We start from the raw sequence: 19118 nt of genomic DNA, 5'->3' as shown, positions 1-19118 counted from the left end.
GGGAGGCTCGAACAGAGCGGGTTCAGGAGTGACTGTGTGTGAATTAACTACTGTATTCCTCTTAAATATCCAGGTCTGTTCTGCAACCGGACGTGGGATGGCTGGTTGTGCTGGGATGACACACCTGCTGGAAGAATCACTGCTCAGAATTGTCCGGATTATTTTCCAGACTTTGATCCAACTGGTACGGTATTTCTTTTCTTTTTTTATAATCTTATATTTCAAAGAAAGTCTTTGGAACTTTCATGCCACTGAGTGGAAGCGTGTTTCCAGTAGCATTTTTTGCAGCATTGTGAAATCTCGGAGTTTGGCTGAAGTTAAAATATATCAAGCTTTTGGGGTTCTTAATTTATATGTTTTCATTTTTAAAGTATTTTATATGTATTTATATTTTTGTAAATATTACCCATGGATTTATGTAGCCTAGTTTATGAAAATATTAACTACTTAGTTACGCTCTCAAAACATTTTTAATGCCTCATTCAAAGTTTTTATAATGAACAGAAAATGCTAATGTGTGTGAAATATGTATCAGCGTGTTCTTTGTTCAGTTTTTATTGGAAAATGTCATTTTATGGAAGAAGACGAGCAGAAATACTGTTTTTTCAGTCTCCAAGTTTTGGTTGTTCATTGAATTCTTCATACGAATACTAGCAGCCATGCAGACTAAGAGAAGTAATTCAAGAATGCTTAAAAGGACAAATGAAAGGAAAAATCAAGGACAGAAGTATTGCTAAATAGATATGAGGAAATATTGGACACAAGTATAACTCCACAAAGAGTATTGTTTGAAGAAAGCCACAGTTGTGTATTCCACACTCAGGACATGTTGCTTATAGGCAGCGCTTGATGCCAGAGAGTGCTAAATCCAGCATAATCACAGTGTGCCAATTGCAGGTAAAAACTATGAAACTAAACATTTGGGGGGGGGGGGGTATATAAATCTAAAAATTTTCAACAAGTTCAAACCAAACTGTGCGTGCCCAACTGGAAAGTAAGGAAACAGACTATTGCATAGCTGTGAATTAACTATGCAGCACCATTAGCTAAAACTGTTGATTTTTTTGAGCTTGTTGCCTATTTAGAAACAGAAGAGTTTCCAGGTTGGATCAGACCCAGTATGCATTTTGCTGAATCCCATTTGCAGTAGCAGCCAGATTGATCGATATTTCTGTTCTTTATAAATCAAGCTATCCACAGTTAAAGAATTCACCCAGCAAGTGGGAAACTTCCAGTGTCAGCCTCAGTCTGCAGGGTTTCAAACCTGCACCCTGGCTTAGATGGAGGAATCTCCCCCTTTCCTGTGGAAGTAGTCACTGGACGGGATGGATTGAAGGATTTGTGTGCCTGGAAAGTGAGCTCGTGTGGCAGTGTGACTGTCCACCTCTTTTGGGAATACACTGAGACCTACCCCACAAATCATTACAGCAGTTTACATCCTTGAGACACACAATGGGCACTGAATCACAAAGTCTTGTTTTTTGTGACCTCTTTTTGCTTTCTGTCACATTTGGTCTTGACCTCTTTTCTGTACAGTGTCATAGTTTTCAAGGAGGAGTCTTGCAGCAGGGCCATGCGCATGGCTAATCGTTGGAGTACCTGGGAGGAAACAGGATGAAACTCTCAACTGGAGGGGTGCTTTTGACCTAGGTCTCCCTTTCTGTGGACAAGTGCTTCAACCATTAGGATATTTGCACAAAAGACGCCAGGAGAGCATTTTGAAAGAATTGGCCAAACTTGGTTCAGTTCCCAGACAGAGGAGCCCATGTTCAGGAGAGAGCTTGAGGCTCTGGATCCTGAGGCTGCACAAGCCTTTTCCTACATGCATGTTAGGGGTGCCTCTCGGATGTGGTCTGTACCTTCTGCTTCGGCCCCCATTTTGTTCACGGTATCCTCCCCATGTGTCAACAGCCCCTTTGATGAAGAGGACAATGTACTACAAGGGTTCTTTCCTTGCTTCTGTGGTTTTCATAGAAAAAAAAATGTGACACTAACAGTCCTGGTTTATGCATACTCCATGTGGTGTTCAGCTAATACCTGCAAAAGTGGGTGCTGGGCAGCCTTGTGATCACAGAAGTCTCCCCATGACTCGAGGTCCTCATCCCTCAGTGCATGGGGGTGATGACAGCGCCACTCTCCTGATCAGTCCCAAGCCACCTATTCCCAGCTTTTCCACTTGCCCACTCATCTCCAGTGACATGTTCTCAACTAATTGCTCTGCTACAACAGCACTCTTCAAAGTAACACTTGAAGCCATCCATGGAGAAGCACCTCACTCCACTTACTAATGCTTATTAGTGCCAAGGTCTGTAGCTTGTGCGGCTGATGGCAAATCACTCCTTAATGTGCAGTTATATGCTGCAGAGTGTGGCCCACAGTGTGTGCGTACTGTGGTTACTCTTTCTGCCATGCTTTAAAACTTGCAGATTTGGGAATATTTTAGTATTCCTGTTCTCTGTCCACAACCATAGGGGAAAAAAACTCCTCCAGTAATTAATTGCCTGCTGTTCTTTCTGCTCTCCTGTTTAGGAACAATACTTGTGGTCTCCTGGGCTCAGTATTTTCACCTGCCATATCTCTCTTCTCCTTGTCAGCACCTCTGTAAGCCTCTTTGCCTCCATCCTGGTCAGTTGACGCTGTTTCCTTGGCTCGACGGCAGCTCAGCATCTCCTGGTTGAGCCAGAGCCGCTTTCCTAGAGTAGCTGTTGAGTTCCCCAGCACGTATTACAGCTGCAGCATCAAACCAGTGGGTAGCCAGCCCTTGCTTTACAGGTGGCTGATTGTCACACCAGGACTTAATAAAGTAGGAGGGAGACAAGAAATTGTGGGGGTGACTAGAAGTCTTTCAACTGCTAATGGAAGCAGCTGCCACTTAGAGGTGGCCAAAAGCACAGGTTCAGCTGTCCTGAAAAGTCTGTCGGGTTTTGTGTCACAAGTCATTATTTCCTTTGGTAACTTATGCCTGTTAAATAAAATAGATTTTCTGCTGAGAAACAGAAAATTCATCCTAAGGAACAATGATTTTACAAGTTGAAAACTGCAGTGTGTGTCAGATTTGCTTCCCATTAAGTCTCCGTGATATCAAACCACATCAGCATGTATTTTAGGCATGAAGTAACCCCATGGACTTTTGAAACAAGTATTTCACGCTGTGCTGCTTTGGGCTGCACTGAGATCTGCAAGAAGCGCTGTGTATCAGCTCACCGATGGCTGAGTTACTTCTGTTTGAGGCCATCTATAGCTTTGAGTTCTGGAATAAAATTTTGTCCCACAGCTTTCTTTTTGTGTTTTGATATGTCTGTCATTTGTAACTGCAAAAGTGAAACATCATCTGGCAGCACAGGATCGGATCATCCTCCCATCTGCACCGGTGGGTGCTGTGTACCAGCTCTCCGTGTCTGAACCCCCAGCAACATTCAGCATCGATGCCAGGAAGAAATTGTTAGAATATGTTTGAAAGTAAATAAGGTGAAATCATATTCTGGAGAAAAGGGCCCGACAGCAAAATGGTGGTGAACACCCTCAGTGCTCTTTTCATATTGTGTCCGACAACTTCACAACTAACCACCAGATGTAGTCCCACTTATTTCACTGAACTTACATCAGGTCATACTAGACAGAAGTCTGTGTTCTGAAAGAAGGAAGGACCGCTGTGATAATCTAGTCTGTTCAGTCAGCTAGGGCTTCCCACCCTTCTTTCCCCAACTGAGGCAGCTCTACCTTGTGGAGAGAAATGAGGATCTTAGAACTAACAGACAAACAGAAACCCCCCTCTACAAGCTGTGACAACTTTGTCCTTTTCAATAAACAACTGCTGCCTCTTGCAGCAATCGCTTTCTCACAATGACCATCACGCACAATGTGATAATGCATAAAACAAATCAATTTGTCTGGAAAACATAGTGAGACCCACTGCTTTAACTCCAGTAACAGCAGGAAATTCATTGTCTCATCCACTCCTGACTGGGAAGCTCTGAGCAGGGCTGAGTTTTATACTCCCCCATTCAGGCAACGTGCACAGTTTCTCTTGAATTGTATGTTATATTCATAATTTATTCAGGTTAATCTTTGGTATAATCCTTTTGAAATGGTTCCAGGTCACGCTGAAATTGCTAGGAATTGAATTTGATAGGAATGTAGTATGTAATTCATGCTGGTAATATTTTTGCTAATAAAAAAAGGGGAAAGATATTGTGGATGTAGTGGTCTTCTGGCGCGGCAGATTTACTGGGGGCGGCAGGAGGAGCAGAGCACGGCCCTGTGCCGTCCATAGGCTGTTGGGTTGGTGGCAGAGGAGCGTTCTATTACTCTTTTACTCTCCCTGCACAGTGTATTTGATTGGGATTAATTGGGTGCAGTCACAGGTAGGAATGGAGCTGAACGTGCAAATTGTGCTGTGCAACCGTACCTTTTTTTTTCGCTTTTGGTCCCTTTCCTCTTCAGCAAAGCGCAGTGGTTAAGAGCCGTAGCCGCCCCAGCAGGGAGCAAGCCCGGCCTGACTTTGGGAACCAAGGCTGCATTTAGCAAAACTCCACTCAGTTCTCCACTTTGTAGGGTTTCTGTCTTTGGTTCCGTTTTGTAAAGCAGTTACTCTTCCTGTGGCTCCAAGAGCAAAGTTTCTACAAGCGCAATTTGGAGACAGATCCGTATGTCTGTACCCATGAGCAATTACCTCAGAGGATGATTAATATGTTGTTATTTGTCACACTGAGGAAGATGGAAGCACAGCCTTGCCTTCCTAGCACTGACTAGCGGGAGTGAGGTCCCCTGGCTCTGGGGTGTTGGTCATGGCAGCGGAGGGGCAGAGGCGATGCGACGTTTGTGCTCTCTGCAGCTCCCTTCGTGTGCCGTACTGCGGTCTCTCAATTGCTTTGTCTTTTTCACAAAATATCTTTGGAGAAATAAGGATAAATGCCCCATGCAAGAGAAGGGGAAAGAGATAGAATAGCTTTTGCAGAGCCTTTTGGATTTACCAGCTGTGATACCTATGACCCCAAGGGACTGGATTTGAGGGACGCAGGCTCAGCCCTCTCACAGCTGGCAAAATGCACGAAGCATTCAGCTGAGCAGGTTGCCAAGCTGACGAGAGCAGTGACTGCAGATGAGGAAAATCCTGGCCTTCCACAAACCAGAAGGGGAGAGAGACCTTCTGGGTCACAGCAGCAGCTGCAGCTCCTTCCACCTCCCTGGCTCCTGGCAAGCAGGGAGGCCACTTCCTCAGGCACCCCCTAATTCAAGCACCTTCCCAACCGAGGTCTCCTCTCCTGCGTGCCCAGTCCATCATGAGCTCCTTCCCAGCCAGCACTGCGCCTCGGCAGGGCGATGCGCCTGTGCTCACAGCGGGCAAGGAGCAGCATCTTTGGTGGACAGGAGCCCCAGGAACCTGCTGGAGCACCCTGAGCAGCACAGGGAGCGCTGGGCCTGGGAGAGCCCTTCTCCTGCTGCCACAAAATGCAAATTTCCTGACTCTGTTTAAAAAGCCATCTCTGAATTCCTGCTCTATTGTACAGATTCCAGTTCTGCTAACTGAGGCATTCTGATGCTAGTGATAATTCTTCACTTCTTAGGACACTGGAATTGAAGTTTTGTAGGATGTCCATTGTACTATACCAAGTTAATTTTTTTTTTGGTTTTGAAAAACTTTCTTCTGGAATAATTTGCTGGAGATTTAAGTAAATCAGATGTGCTACATCAGCTATTCCCTCATCTGCAAAACTAAGCACTACACAGGTCTATCCAAACAATGGCGAAGAATCCAATGTCTGGTATGTGCTGAGCATGCACTGCAACAGAGGAGAACTCTCTACTTCCAGTGTATAAATCAACAATAAATAAAAAATGGTGTTGACTCTTTTAACATCTGCTAGCTATAGAGTTGGTCTAATTGTAAAAAACTTGATTGATAGAGCTATCATGTTTGTTCCAGGGTTATTGGGTTAAGATATTTGTTACATATAAATGACTGAGGGTTTTTTATGAAAATATGATTCATAAAAGTACTATCGGTAGACAAACAACACCACATACAAAACTATTACTACTGGTTAATCTGTTTAGACACTTCACTACTCCCATGAAGCTGCTCTTGTGGATGAGATTTCTCTCCTCCATTTTGCCCAGGCAGCTCTTGAAGCATCTTTCTAAGCTAACTACAGAGAGCCTGCACAACTGCCTATGAACTGCATAACTTTAAGGTTGCTAAAGTCAGGTGAGACAAATCCCACCCAATGTCGCTGTTCCTCCACGTTGAGTAATGTGATGCCCAAGAGGTGCCCTACCCAAGCTGATAGGGTACAGACAGAGCCTAAAAAATTAGTGTTTACATAGTATTTTAATAATCTTAAAGCCTCCACTTCCATTTCACCTTGCTAGTGTTGCCTTACCCACCCTTACGCATTGTGTATTTCTTCAGAGTTTACTAGATTCTTCTAATTAGCGTAAAACCCAACACATCCCCAGGTTCATAATCCCACACCTGCTGCTGGGCCACTGTAGAATAACTTGCAGTAGAACAGTGGTTGGGTTGCAGACTCACAGCTTTATTTCTGTATAAAATCAGAGATTTAGAAGAAATGTTTGACCTGTTTGAGTCACTGGGATGGGCAGTAGGGAGGCTTGTCCCCCGGTCCCATATTCTGACAACATCACAGCACAAAATCCGTTGGCCATGGCTGCTTCCAAATTGGGATCACTTGCGTTTGTCTGGTTTCAAGGAAAAGTATGAGGCAACAGGTTTGTCTCTGACTTACAGAAGCCACATTAAACTTCGGCAGAGTGCCTACCTAGGCACTAAAGTGCGGAGATGATAGATGACATTACCAGTATACTCTATAGCGTATTAACAAAATCCGTGTACTTTGCGGAGTGGATGGGATAGTAGGTACGATGTTTGTACACTGTGTTCCGTGGTAGCGTAACCATTAATCTTTTATCTATGACTGAAAACTTTTTCCAGCTTTAGATAACATCTGGCAACGAGTACAGCGGGAACATTGCTACACAGGCAGTCTGAGATTATCTCCAAGCTGCAGTGATGGAAGGCTGAGATAACACGTACTGTTCCTCTTGGTGTTGTTGATGCACGTATTGATTTTCAACAAGTCCCCCAAAACAATGATCTGAAACTCACAGTAATTTCAAAAATATGCTGTGTTCTGGAGGATTGTCTCTTTTTTTTTTTTTTTTTTTTTTTTTGCAATGGCACTATATAAATATAAAGTGTATTTCTAGTCAGAGAAATAGCTCAGTCTATACAATCCTTACCTTGCCAGTGTGATCAGTTGCTTTCTTTAGGGTGTATATATGAGGGGGTATAGAGGGAACATGAATCTTCCCAATTAATAGATTCATTAATAATCAGTGCTGATTAGGAAAAATAAATGCAAATGTTGACCACAAAAAATGAAAAATATGTATGTTCAAGTGGTAATTGGCTCTCTAAAAGTGTATTGACTGGAAATGCTGATAATCTATGTATGAAGCCGATAAAATTATAAAGCTAGAATAGGCGAAGGGAAGTCAAGGTAGACTTTTTAGACTGTTTTAAAAGTCAGACGTGAAAAACTGTGTTTTTCATAAATAAACAGCTGCATCACTATCTAGAAAAACATCAAGTAACTTTCTGATCTTATCCTTCCTTTGTTACTCGGGCAAAATTTCCAGTGACACCTAACGCTTGAGGGAAGGCCAAAGGAACTAGTCCAAAACTTGACAGGTGATTAGGAGCGACTGTCTGCGCCTCAGCGTCCAGGGTTTCCCAGACAGACATGTAAGCATGGCCGGGAGCACACAGGCACGGCACACATCTGCGGCTCCGGGCATCCCTCCGAGCTGTACGGTGCTGAAGCCCCGACCGTCCCCTTGCCACAGTAAAAGGATGCGTGCGAAGGAGCACGAGCCTGGAGAGCGATCCGTACGGCAGGGCTTTTGGGAAGGACGCCAGAGCCACCTGCGGCGCAGGAACCAGCACCAGAGACACACGTGGAGAGGCCAAACACACATCAGATTGTTTAAACAGAGAACTCTGCAGGCATTTTAAATCAAACTGGACGCTTGGGACCTGCGCCAAAAATGTTTGCGAGGCCACTTCTCCCAATGCCTGCACGCTTCGCAGCCTCAGGGGAAAGCGAGCAGCGCTCCCCGCTCAGGATTTAGTTGGAGCAGGGGATGGGCAGGACTCTGCCACCCCTCTGCATCAACGCCTGACTGGCCTTGGGGCTGTCACCGTGCCAGCACCCCGGCCCCAGTTCGTGCACTGCTTGCCGCCCTTTCTTTACCTGGTGTTTTTAACTAATTATTTCCCGTGGTACCTGAAGCCCTGCACACTTCCTTCAGGTTCAGCATCAGGGTCTGACGTTACTTCCTCTTCCATAAACATCTTTCAACAACCTCTTTAAATGAATTATTGTCACGTAAATAGTTGCATCTGAATGAAGGCTGGATATATATGCTTTACTGCGTTCATTCAAGACAAAAGGAGGCAGATAAACAAGTATACCATCAGATAAATCTCTCAGAAAAAAAAAAACAAAAACAAAACAAACAGGTAAATGTATATTAATTGCACAAGTTGAAAACCCTTTGGATTTTGTAACACAGGCATTTTATTTCTAAATGTAAAAATTCTTTTTTATGGATTTTTTAATGTGTAGTATGTATATGCTAAAATGACTGTTATTGCAATTTTTCATCAGAGAGGGCTTCAAAATACTGTGATGAAACTGGAAACTGGTTCCGCCATCCTGAGAGCAACCGAACTTGGTCCAACTATACCCTGTGCAACTCTTTCACCTCTGAAAAATTGAAGGTATGCTACTGTTAAAAAGGCAGTGATTGTTTGGGAATTGTGTTAGGCTGGGCTAGCAGTAAGACAAATATGAGAGAGTTCAGAATAGTCCTCTTCTTTTAGTTTTATTTGTGCTTTGTCCTCGTAATTTTAGCTTATTAAAATTATTTGATGAATGCCAAACCTAAATAGAGGTTTCTTACAGGGTGGATAATTTAGTAGCAATTCATGCGACAAGTTTTGCACTATTTTTCAAATGCATTTTTTAATTCCTATGATTTTCCCTGGTTGTCCTACAGTTATAAAATGATCCTTTAGAATTTCAATTTTGCTTTCTGTGACGAGTATCTTCCAAGCTGTTGATGTCTTCTCTGCAGGGCTAGAAATATTAAAGTAAGTTAAAATTATTTTTTTCAGCACAGAATATCACACTGTACTCTACTCTCTTTGAAAAGAAATATTTACAAAGGTACCATTAATCCAGAAAATCCTACAAGCCCCGAACACATTTAACTTTAACAGTTTGACTGAAGGCATTGAGACTATTTAAAATAATGAACTAAGCATTTGCATCAATATTTCCAAAATCAAGTTGCTAAGCTGAAAGAGAAGAGCTAAATATAAAAGCACCAAAAGAAACAAGGAGAGGGAAATCTGAGAAAAGCTTAGAAAAAATTAAGTTAGGCAAGCTCATGAAAATAAATATTTCTCAAATATGAGTGGGGCTCCAGGAAAATCTGATTACAGATTTGTGACAGAATAATTTGTGACTATTTGGAATTGTGGAAGGAAAAGAGTCAAAAAGTTATTTGATTTGGGGTTTGTGTTGGAGGATCTCTTTTTATGCAGCCGAAAGGCAGTAGTATGTGGTTATATTTAGTAATGATCCAACCCAAAGGGCCTTGGAAAAGTCTGCTGGACTAGGCAGGAGGTGAATTCTAAAAGTTTTTGCAGCATGAGGAACCATCATGGTAAAATAGAACTCACCTATGTGACAAAGAGAGAATAATAGTAACAGTCTGAACTCGCAGAGGCATTAAAAGGAAGCACCGTAAAAATATAATTTTTCCAGATGTTGGCCCATGTAGGGAGGCAAAAAATGTAGTTCTGTTACCTATTATCCATGCCTTCCAGAAGAACAGTTTTGAACATCATTCAAGCAAAGTGCAGATAGAACACAAAGGAAAATTATACATACATCGAGGTTCTTCTGAAATAAAAAATAATGGAAAATGCAAAAAGAATCTATCTTTACAGAAATGCCAAGTTAGATTATGACCTTTAATCCAAGTCTTCAAAAAACAAGAGTATGCTTCATTTGTAGACTGTTTCCATGTACCTATGCATAATATAATGAACTGAGTTGGAAGTATTCCTATTAGACAATTCTCTTTCTTCAAGTGAAGAGGTCTAGGGGGACAAAAAAGAACATTCAAATGTTTATTTTAGAAGTTTTCTAAGCCCAGGGTGAAAAAAGTCTGCATAAGCTAAAAATTTGGTGAGTCAGCGTGTTGTAAATCCTATATGTCAGAAGGGACATCACAGATTGCCATTTCAAAGAGTGTAGAAATTAATAAAATAGTTCATTATTTGTTTGAAGTTAACTGGAAGTACTATACTCCTGAGACAGTTCACTTAAAAAAAACATATTGCAGGTAGTTCTTAAAAATGCAGTGATAGACCATATGCTTCGTTAACTGATGGTTCAGTCCATTCTGATCTGTCTTTGTTGTTATATTTGGAAAGCTTTTTTGAGCAGTTGCTATAGTACGTTTACATGGAGTAATCAAAAATGCTAATTGCTGAGTCTCAGATACACACTTTGACTGATTAGCAGTCGTGTGCTGAAAGGTAGATAGTTTGAATAACCAGGAGTCCTCTGGGGTGCACATAGACTTGCATGTAGCTGTCATCTAGAAGCCCTTCCTACTTCTAGCTGTTTCAGAGTAAGGATTCTATACAGGATATGCAGCAAAACAACATATTTTTGAACAGTTCATCTGTAAATTAAATTCAGGCTGAAAAATGATATCAATCTAATATCGTGAAAAAACATAGCAATGACTTAGTATTGAGTGGAAGAAATGTGACATGCACACAGGTAAAAACTTCTCCCACCACTCTGTGTTCAGAAAGTTGCCTTATCTTCTCTGTGCTCTGGTCTTCTCTCTCTGGGGTTGCTGTTGCACTCAGAAAAAGTTGTCAAGCATTTGCACTCACTAGCAATGACGTGGACACGCTTTGTGAAGGAAAACTGGGAGACCTAGGATATTTGCAGTTAATATGCACAGATTTCCACAACTTGGTGAATGATACTTACACTCGGATCATGTCTGTTCTACATGGTCAGGATGGTGTAATTGTGACTTTGTTTTAAATCTGAACCAGGCTGCCACCACTTAGGTTAATGAAAGCGGGAGCTGATTCCAAAGTTGTAAAACGACTGAAGAACAAACTAAATAAGAAGGTGCACACCTTCGCTAAGAGGAATAGATTTGTTTTCAGAATTTTATTCATATTTGTTTTCAAATGAAAGTTTAAAATTACTTGGAAGCACCAAAAAAATGTGAGTGGCAAAACTTAGGGCTATAGAAAGCAATTCATCTAATCGTTGAAAAAAGGAAAATAATTCATGCATAACAAAAGAAAAATGAATGAAGTCGAGCTGGAAAGAAAATAAACCCAGCAGAGGAACTAAGGCCTCCTGTCTAGCCTTTTTTTCAGGACAGGCTGATACTATATTAGGGCTTTCAGAAAAGAAGGTGGTGGTGAAGCCTGGCATGCCATTTAGCCTCCTGCAGTCTTCTGACAGCTGGGTCACGCTTAAGAGCTTGGCTGAGACTTTAAATGTCTCTTCGCTGAGACATTTGAATACTGCAGCATTCTGCAGCCCAAGTGCTGTCCTGCGATTTTGTTTCACTATTGGCATATAAAATATGGATAGGCCTATCTTTGATTTCACTGATATTAGTCAAAATGAAAGCCCAGTTATCTCTTCGTGCATACTGGCTTCACAGCATTGTAAGACCATACAGTTGCCCAATAAGGAGGTTCACACCAGCGTGAACCACAATTTGTCTTGGGATGAGTTGTTCTAGTGTGGTGGGAGCTGAGGATAAGTTTCAACTCATCTGCTGCTTTCATGACTCTGTAGACCTTAATCATAAGCCCACTCCCACTTCTCTTCTCCGAAGGGGAGATCCCAGCGTTTGTACCCACTTGCCATAATACAGCTACTCTACCCGTTATTTTAGTTGCCTTCTTTGCACCTTTCCTAGCTCTGCCGTGTCCATAAGACATGGAGATTAGAAACACACATACATTTAAGATGTGCGATGTAAATTTTAAACAGAGGCACAGTGATGTTCTACCCTCAGCGCCTTTCTTGGTGATATCCAACATTTTGTTGACTTTTTGGCTGTCGTTACACAGTAAGCCAGTGATTCAGGACTGACTCCAAGATCTCCTTCCTGGGTTTGGTTTCCAGTTCTGAGTTCAGCATTCTGTAGACAGGGTTTAGATCATTTGTCCCTAGGTGTCTCATCACCCCACTGTTTTCTGTATTAAAGGTCATATGGTATCTTCTTGTCCCTTCAGTTAGGTGAGGCCCTTCTGCAGTCCTTCACTATTACCTGAAAGACCTACGTATCACGTGGAAACTTAGAGATTTCTCTGCATCAGGTCACTGATGAATATGTTGAACAAAAAGCAAGCCCCAATATCAGTCCTGAGGGCACCTAACCACTGACTCATATCCAAAAGTGACCATTAAGCTTTTGCTCCCTGTCGTTTTGGCTCCTTTCAAACCATAAAAGCTTTCTACCAATCCTACGGCAACCTATTTTCTTTAATAATTTTTTTGTGTGTGTGTGTGTAAATTTGTCATAGGCTTTTTGAAAATCCGAATGTAGTATGTCTGCTGTGCTCCCCTACAGCTCGGGAAAGTTAGTGACGCATAGTGAGAGCAGGGATCTTGCCAGTTACTTCAGTGCAGCAGAAACAGATCAACTCATGTAAGAAACACTTATCTCATCTTTAGACCATGAGTCACGCTATTTAATAGATTGCTGATATTTAAAGTGTATTGAAAAAGAACCTTTGAAAGAAAAGAAACACAAAATGGGAGGTTTATTTTGTAGATTTTTCCTCAATGAGAAAAAAAAAATATGGAGTGCCTGCAAATTGTTCACATTTGCCTTTTCTTTTTGTTAAATTGCAGATGGCGTTCATACTTTATTATATGGCGATCGTTGGCCATGCTTTGTCTATAACATCCCTGTTGATTTCCTTGGCAATTTTCTTCTATTTCAAGTAAGTGTTTCTTACAGACACTCTCTCTTCTTTCCCTGAGGGATCTCGAGTGGTAACAAAAGAAAAGCTTGGAAGGGGACATGGCAGTGTGAAACAGCTGTTTTGAGTGCCTTTTTATATAACCCTGGTTAAAAAGTCTCAGCACAGGGTCCTCTCACCAATGGGACATGGCCCAGTGGTGCGTAGCCAAGATCATGCTGTTAGATTTCTCAAGGCTGGTGTAGAAGTGGAGGCCCATAGGGAAATGGTGTAACTGGGGATGCGTTAAGGCCCTTCATTTACCAGCTGCCTGTTGTTCTTTGAAAGGCACATCCAGCCCCTGGCAGGTGCAGTGACTGCAAAGAACAGTGGCTCAGAGCACTGCTCCTGAAGAACAGGAATACCTTCATCCTATGCTGAAGGACTGAGCTATTGACTTGAGTGGGTTCTTACAGGAGTCAGCAGTAAGCGTGAATCTGACACTAGTGCGTAGCCTGTCATCATCATTAAAAGGAAAAACAGTGATATGCTGTATCAGAACTTTAAGGGAGACTAAATTGATATTCACTGAAAGCAATGGAGCTACTGTATGGCAACTTAACTAGAGTATTTAAATCTGGTCCTTTAGTGAACCTGTCTGCACACTATTTATTATATGTCCGCAGTGACGGAGCAGAGGGAGCTCAGATTTGACGTCAGACAGGTAGTCACAGCTTCAGTCGCAATCAGTAGTGAAGGGCTGTCTGCGAACAGCCTTTGGTTTTCAGCTGAGGGAAATAGTAAGCACTAGAAGACATCAAGGCACTGGGGAAAATATTCAAGAATAAACAATAGACAAGATCCTGAGCTATTGTACATCCAGAACTATGATGACTTGCATAAGCTGTATTCTCCTAGCTCTTAAGCAATCTTTTTAAGGCATTTCACTTTCGTAAAATTACTATAAACTACCAACTTCCCAGACTGATAGCACGCTCAGAATTCAGGGTTGTGATGTCCATTCACAGATGCTTTGATGAAACAGAGTGATATATCCAGTATAATGACCCACATGGGACGATATCTTGCTGATTTCAGCAAATGTGCATCAGTTACTTGTAATCAGACAGCCAGATCATCAGTTTGTGACCAGATAGGGAAAGGCTCACCGTGAGTGGAGTATACCTGGAGATAGCTGCAAGGTAATCTGAAAGGCCAGGTAAAGTTTTCCAACTATACCTGCATAAAAGTTTTCAGGGATAAGAATGAGTATTCCCCCCACTGCACACTGGGAAACAAAGTAAGAGCAATAGAAGAAACAATTACAAATGCTTCTGAATAAATAACACACACAGTTGCAACCTGATGGACTTTTATTACCAAAAAACTTACCTCATTCAAGAATACAGAAAAACCCCAAACTCTTCAAAGAATGTAGTATCCTTTGAGCAGTCAAGAATACAAGGAAAATGGAACACAAAAAAATCTTTTTTTTCTTCACAAGCTTCTTTACAGTGTTTAAGAAAGAATAATCGCACAATAATGGCAACCTGTAGTAATTAAAAGTCCATCGCTGTTGTCATTGTAAGAGTATCCTCTTTCAAGATTGTAATTTAGCCTGCAAGAAGTTATTTCAAGCTAAAATTATGCTAGAATGCAAATAGGTCTGTGTGAGAGTATTAGTAAGCTTCTTTCTACATGAATGCCAACAGATTTGAACCCTTGACGAGCATCCACAATATATTTTTTTTTGTTTCTTTATCATCATCCTCATAGAAAGATAAATCACATTATTTTGCATATTCATTAATCAATTTCATCAGCTCAAGGACAGATTTCCAATCCAGAAAAGTAGAATACTTCTAGGGATTAATTATGTTTCCAATAGACAGATAAAGAGCATGACTTTTGTATACAGGTCAGAATTTATCATTTGTTTTCATTTGGTTGATGTTTCTAGAAAAATGGAAGCCAAAAATAAGCCCCACTCAAATTTAACAAATACATTAAATGCATTTTTACAGATCTTAGTGACCAAAATAGTAAACTGTGAATTATGAGCAAGTTCTAAATTAATACCTTCCCACTCATGCCAAATGATGAATGTATATATGCCTTATTTTCAAAACGACCAGGATTCATTCTCTGTAGAATCTTTATTTTCCAAAGCAGTTTTCACCCTGAAATTTCAAAGTCTAAAAATAGAAAAATTGTTCATATTTTCTATTCCTTTATCTTAAAGCCTTAACTTCAAGGGTATTTCTGTAAACATTGAGCTATTCCTTTTTGTCACCTGTAAGGCCAAGGAATTGTAATGAAGTATATTCAGTGCATTTTCTATCACGATGGTTAAGTTTTAAATATTTACTATGACTCTTTTAGTACAGAGTTTTTATGTGTCTAAACTAACCGGCATTTGTTAAGTGTCTTGAAATGGCTAGATTTAATGTTTTGCAGCATAAGTGAAAAACTTCAATGCAATGCAACAAACTACATGCTGGATAGTGAGATATCATCAACTTCATTATCTGAATTTCTGAGATGTGGTTTTTGGCTACAAATACATTTATGAAGATTTGTAGAAACCATTAGTACATAGCAAACACAAAATACACATGCATAGTAATTGCATAAATTTGGGGATAAAAAGAACCTCTTGCTGAACCCTCACCTCTAGCACACAAGGGATGGTTGCCTTGCTCTAAAAATCTTCAGTGGAAGGTGCTCCACAAAACCCCAGATACCTTGTGCCAGTGCCAGTTCTAGCCTCAGAGTCCCTGTATTATTTAATCTAAATCTTACATGAGGCACCTTAGCCTATTTCTGGTGGCAGTTTTGATCTATATGTACTGCATATCTATGGATACGTTCAGGTAATAATAATAATTACTAATAGTAATTTTCTTAGTAACATTATGCAAAGCTTCTTCCTGGTTACTTCATCTGCTGCTGGTCACTGGAAAGGTACACCATGGATGAGGGTGTCCATATAGGCTGGAGAAGGGTGTGCTCAGTAAATTGAAGAAGCTGGCATAAATCTTAGGGCTATAGTTAGATGTCTGTGCCTCAGCTGTCAGACAGAAAGGGCAGTAAAAGAACAAACCCCCAACATCACCACCACCAAGACTGCGTCTAGAAAACGTAGGAAAATTAAATGGTTGGACTTTGCATAGACTATAGGACTTTGTAGGATTACAAGCTCAAAATAGGTGGATCCAAAATACAGGTTGTGAATTCTGCTAATTTCCAGGGAGGCAGTGATAACGTGCAGTAATCAGATACAAAGATAGCTAGAAACTCTGCCCAATAAACTGATTAATTCCCTTCCCATCTGTGTAAAGATAAAAAGCACAAAACCACAGCCACAGTAATGCTTTGAGAAAACTGGGAAGAGCACAGTTTAATCTGATTTGGAATCCTATACCCAGGCTTCGGAATTCTTTGGGACAGTAAAGACAGGATCTGGTTAAATTGGCTACCCAAAATGGACCAAGAAAGTGATTCCTTGCGGCAAACAAGGCAGAATCAGGCTGTCTGACTCACTCTTAGCTCTGAGTCATGGACAATGCGCGATTCTGACTGGTCCCAGGCTGTGCTGAAAGACTCATCTTTGCAGCAGCCTTCCAGACACTAACACACCTCCTCCTCTCTTTCCTCCTCCACTTCTCCTTCCCCTTCCATGACTAAGCCAGGACACAAAGGTTACAGAAAGAAGTAGAGAAAGGAATTAAAACAAAGCGCTGCAAAATGGGAGGACAAAGAGGAAACCAAGCTATGATCATAAGAAAGTGAGAATAAAGCTGTATGGGAGCAGGGTTCATGTCACCTTCAGTTGTTTTCTATCATCTGGCTATGACAGCGATAAATTATTTGACCTTCAATAGAAGGCAAGCTGTCGATCAGGCAGTCAGTGAGATAGCAAGAGATGGTTTCAGGGCCATATAATAGCCTTTGACTGTAGAGGCAGCAACAAACAGCTTGCAGAGGTTGCTGTTTCGCACATATAAGTCTTTCCTGGCAGAGATTTATTTTCCTTTCATTTTGGGGTATCAAGATTCATAATGATCTGGCATCACAGATGTTGCAGTACTTTCAGGAAGGAATACTGAATCAGTAGTGATGAGCATCACTAAGCAATACTAACTCATAACAGGAGACAGAATGGTCATAAAGTACAGTATCTGTCCTGGTTTCACCCCAGCCAGCAACTAAACACCACGCAGCCGCTCACTCACTCCCCCATCATGGGATGGGGGAGAGAATCAAAAGGATAAAAATGAGAAAACTCATGGGTTGAGGTGAAGACAGTTTATTAGGTAAGACAAAAGCCATGCACATGAGCAAAGCAAAACAAGGAGTCCATTCATTGCTTCCCATCGGCCGGCAGTGTTAAGCCATCTCCAGGAAAGCAGGGCTCCAAAGAGCCTTGGGAAGACAAAACACCATCACTCTGAACGTCCCCACTTCTTTCTTCTTCCCCCAGCTTTATATGCTGAGCATGATGTCATATGGTATGGAATATCCCTTTGGTCAGTTGGGGTCAGCTGTCCCAGTGTGTCTCCTCCCAGCTTTTAATGCTCCCCCAGCCCACTCGCTGGCGGGACAGTGTGAGGAGCAGAAAAAGCCCTGACTCTGTGTAAGCACTGCTCAGCAATAGCTAAAACATCCTGTATTAGTAACACTGGTTTCAGCACAAATCAAAAACATAGCCGAATACTAGCTACTATGAAGAAAATTAACTATCCCAGCCAAAACCAGCACAGTGTCTAACAGTTACCTGCATCATCACATTATTGCAATATTTTTATAATTGCAGCCTGAGACCCCATTATCTTATATGATAAAACACACAATATAAAAGGGACTCCTGACTCCAAATCACTTCCAATTGAATTATTACAACAGAGCCATTTGTATAAAGACAGATGGGGAGTACAATATGTCTAGATTTGCCAGAATAATAGATGGTATGTTGTGAATGCACCTGCAGTCTAATTGTTGCCAAAGCTTTTAAAGGGAGTTGAAGAAGGGTAATGAATGGCAGGATAGGTAAGGGAGAGCGTGGTAGAAAGCATGAAAATAGTTTGAAAACTAAACAAGTGGGTAGGAGATAGAAAATAACTGGCTGGGTGTGAAAAGCGGTATTCTCTGTATTCATGAATGAGAAGAACCGACTGATTCACAGCCCAGACCTATGAAGAAAATAATGGTAAAAGGTTCTTGGAAGTCAAAATATCCTAGATGCAATACCGAAGTGGAGATGGGAACTCAAAAGTAAGGATGATTCTGTGAGTGGATAGGAGGCCCTATCTCTGTCAAAGGAAATGTAGGAGACATAGGATAAATGTGAGACACGTGGGAACCACAGGAAGCACAGGAGACTCTGAAACTCTGAGACGCAATTGCTAGAGGCATAGTGACACAAAAAACTCACAAGTTTTCTACCTGGATAACTGGCTTAGTGATGCCTTCTCGCATACTGATTAATGAAACAGAAAGATGGGTGGGGGGTGAAAAGGAGCCTTCAAAAACACCATGAAGGAATGATTAGGAAATCAGGAAGAGGGCCAGGAAGAGAGCTAAGAGAGGTCAGAGAAGGAGATTACAGATGACTGTCAAAACCAGCAGAGAGGATGAATCAAGTATGGGTTTTAGTTTTGCTAGAATGTTCTCCTCTCGGTGTGGACTGAGTCAGGCAGGTGCTGACGCCATTTTGACAGCAAACACTGAAGGTCAAATTAAAAAGTAAGAGTACGGAAATATATGCTTAATGATCCAGATAGGTCTTTAACATGAAAGCTGGAGTCAAGGAAAAAAGGTGGGACGTACTGAGAGGAAAGTAGGAGAGCAATACAGCAGTAAAACTAAGAGAGGAAGGCAGGCAGGAAGAGGAGCTTGGATAGCAGATGAAGTCAACGTGCAGTGAAGGATAGTCCAATTTAATAGAGGAGCGAGACTGACAAAAGTCAACTGCAGCAGTGAGGAAGGGCAGGAATGGGAGTGGAGGCATATGTTCCTGGAAGAGATTATCACAAAAGATTGTCTCTGTGTACCAGTAGCCATG

At 41.5% G+C, this 19118-nt stretch overlaps 1 protein-coding gene across 1 annotated transcript in view; it reads left to right on the top strand.

The window, feature by feature from the left end:
* The window catches only part of CALCR (calcitonin receptor), a gene marked incomplete at both ends in the record, with an annotated part of 174480 nt that overhangs the window by 112208 nt on the left and 43154 nt on the right, over window positions 1-19118 (top strand). Inside the window, 3 exons of the mRNA XM_082480051.1 lie at window positions 74-184; window positions 8694-8806; window positions 13005-13096. Coding sequence (XP_082336177.1) covers window positions 74-184; window positions 8694-8806; window positions 13005-13096 — 316 coding nt within the window. The remainder of the gene's footprint in view (window positions 1-73; window positions 185-8693; window positions 8807-13004; window positions 13097-19118) is intronic.

Source organism: Vanellus vanellus, assembly GCF_965231255.1.
Source record: "Vanellus vanellus genome assembly, chromosome: 2".
NCBI classification, from domain to species: domain Eukaryota; kingdom Metazoa; phylum Chordata; class Aves; order Charadriiformes; family Charadriidae; genus Vanellus; species Vanellus vanellus.
Note: the sequence above shows the minus strand (reverse complement) of the source record. Positions and strands in the feature narration are given on the sequence as shown.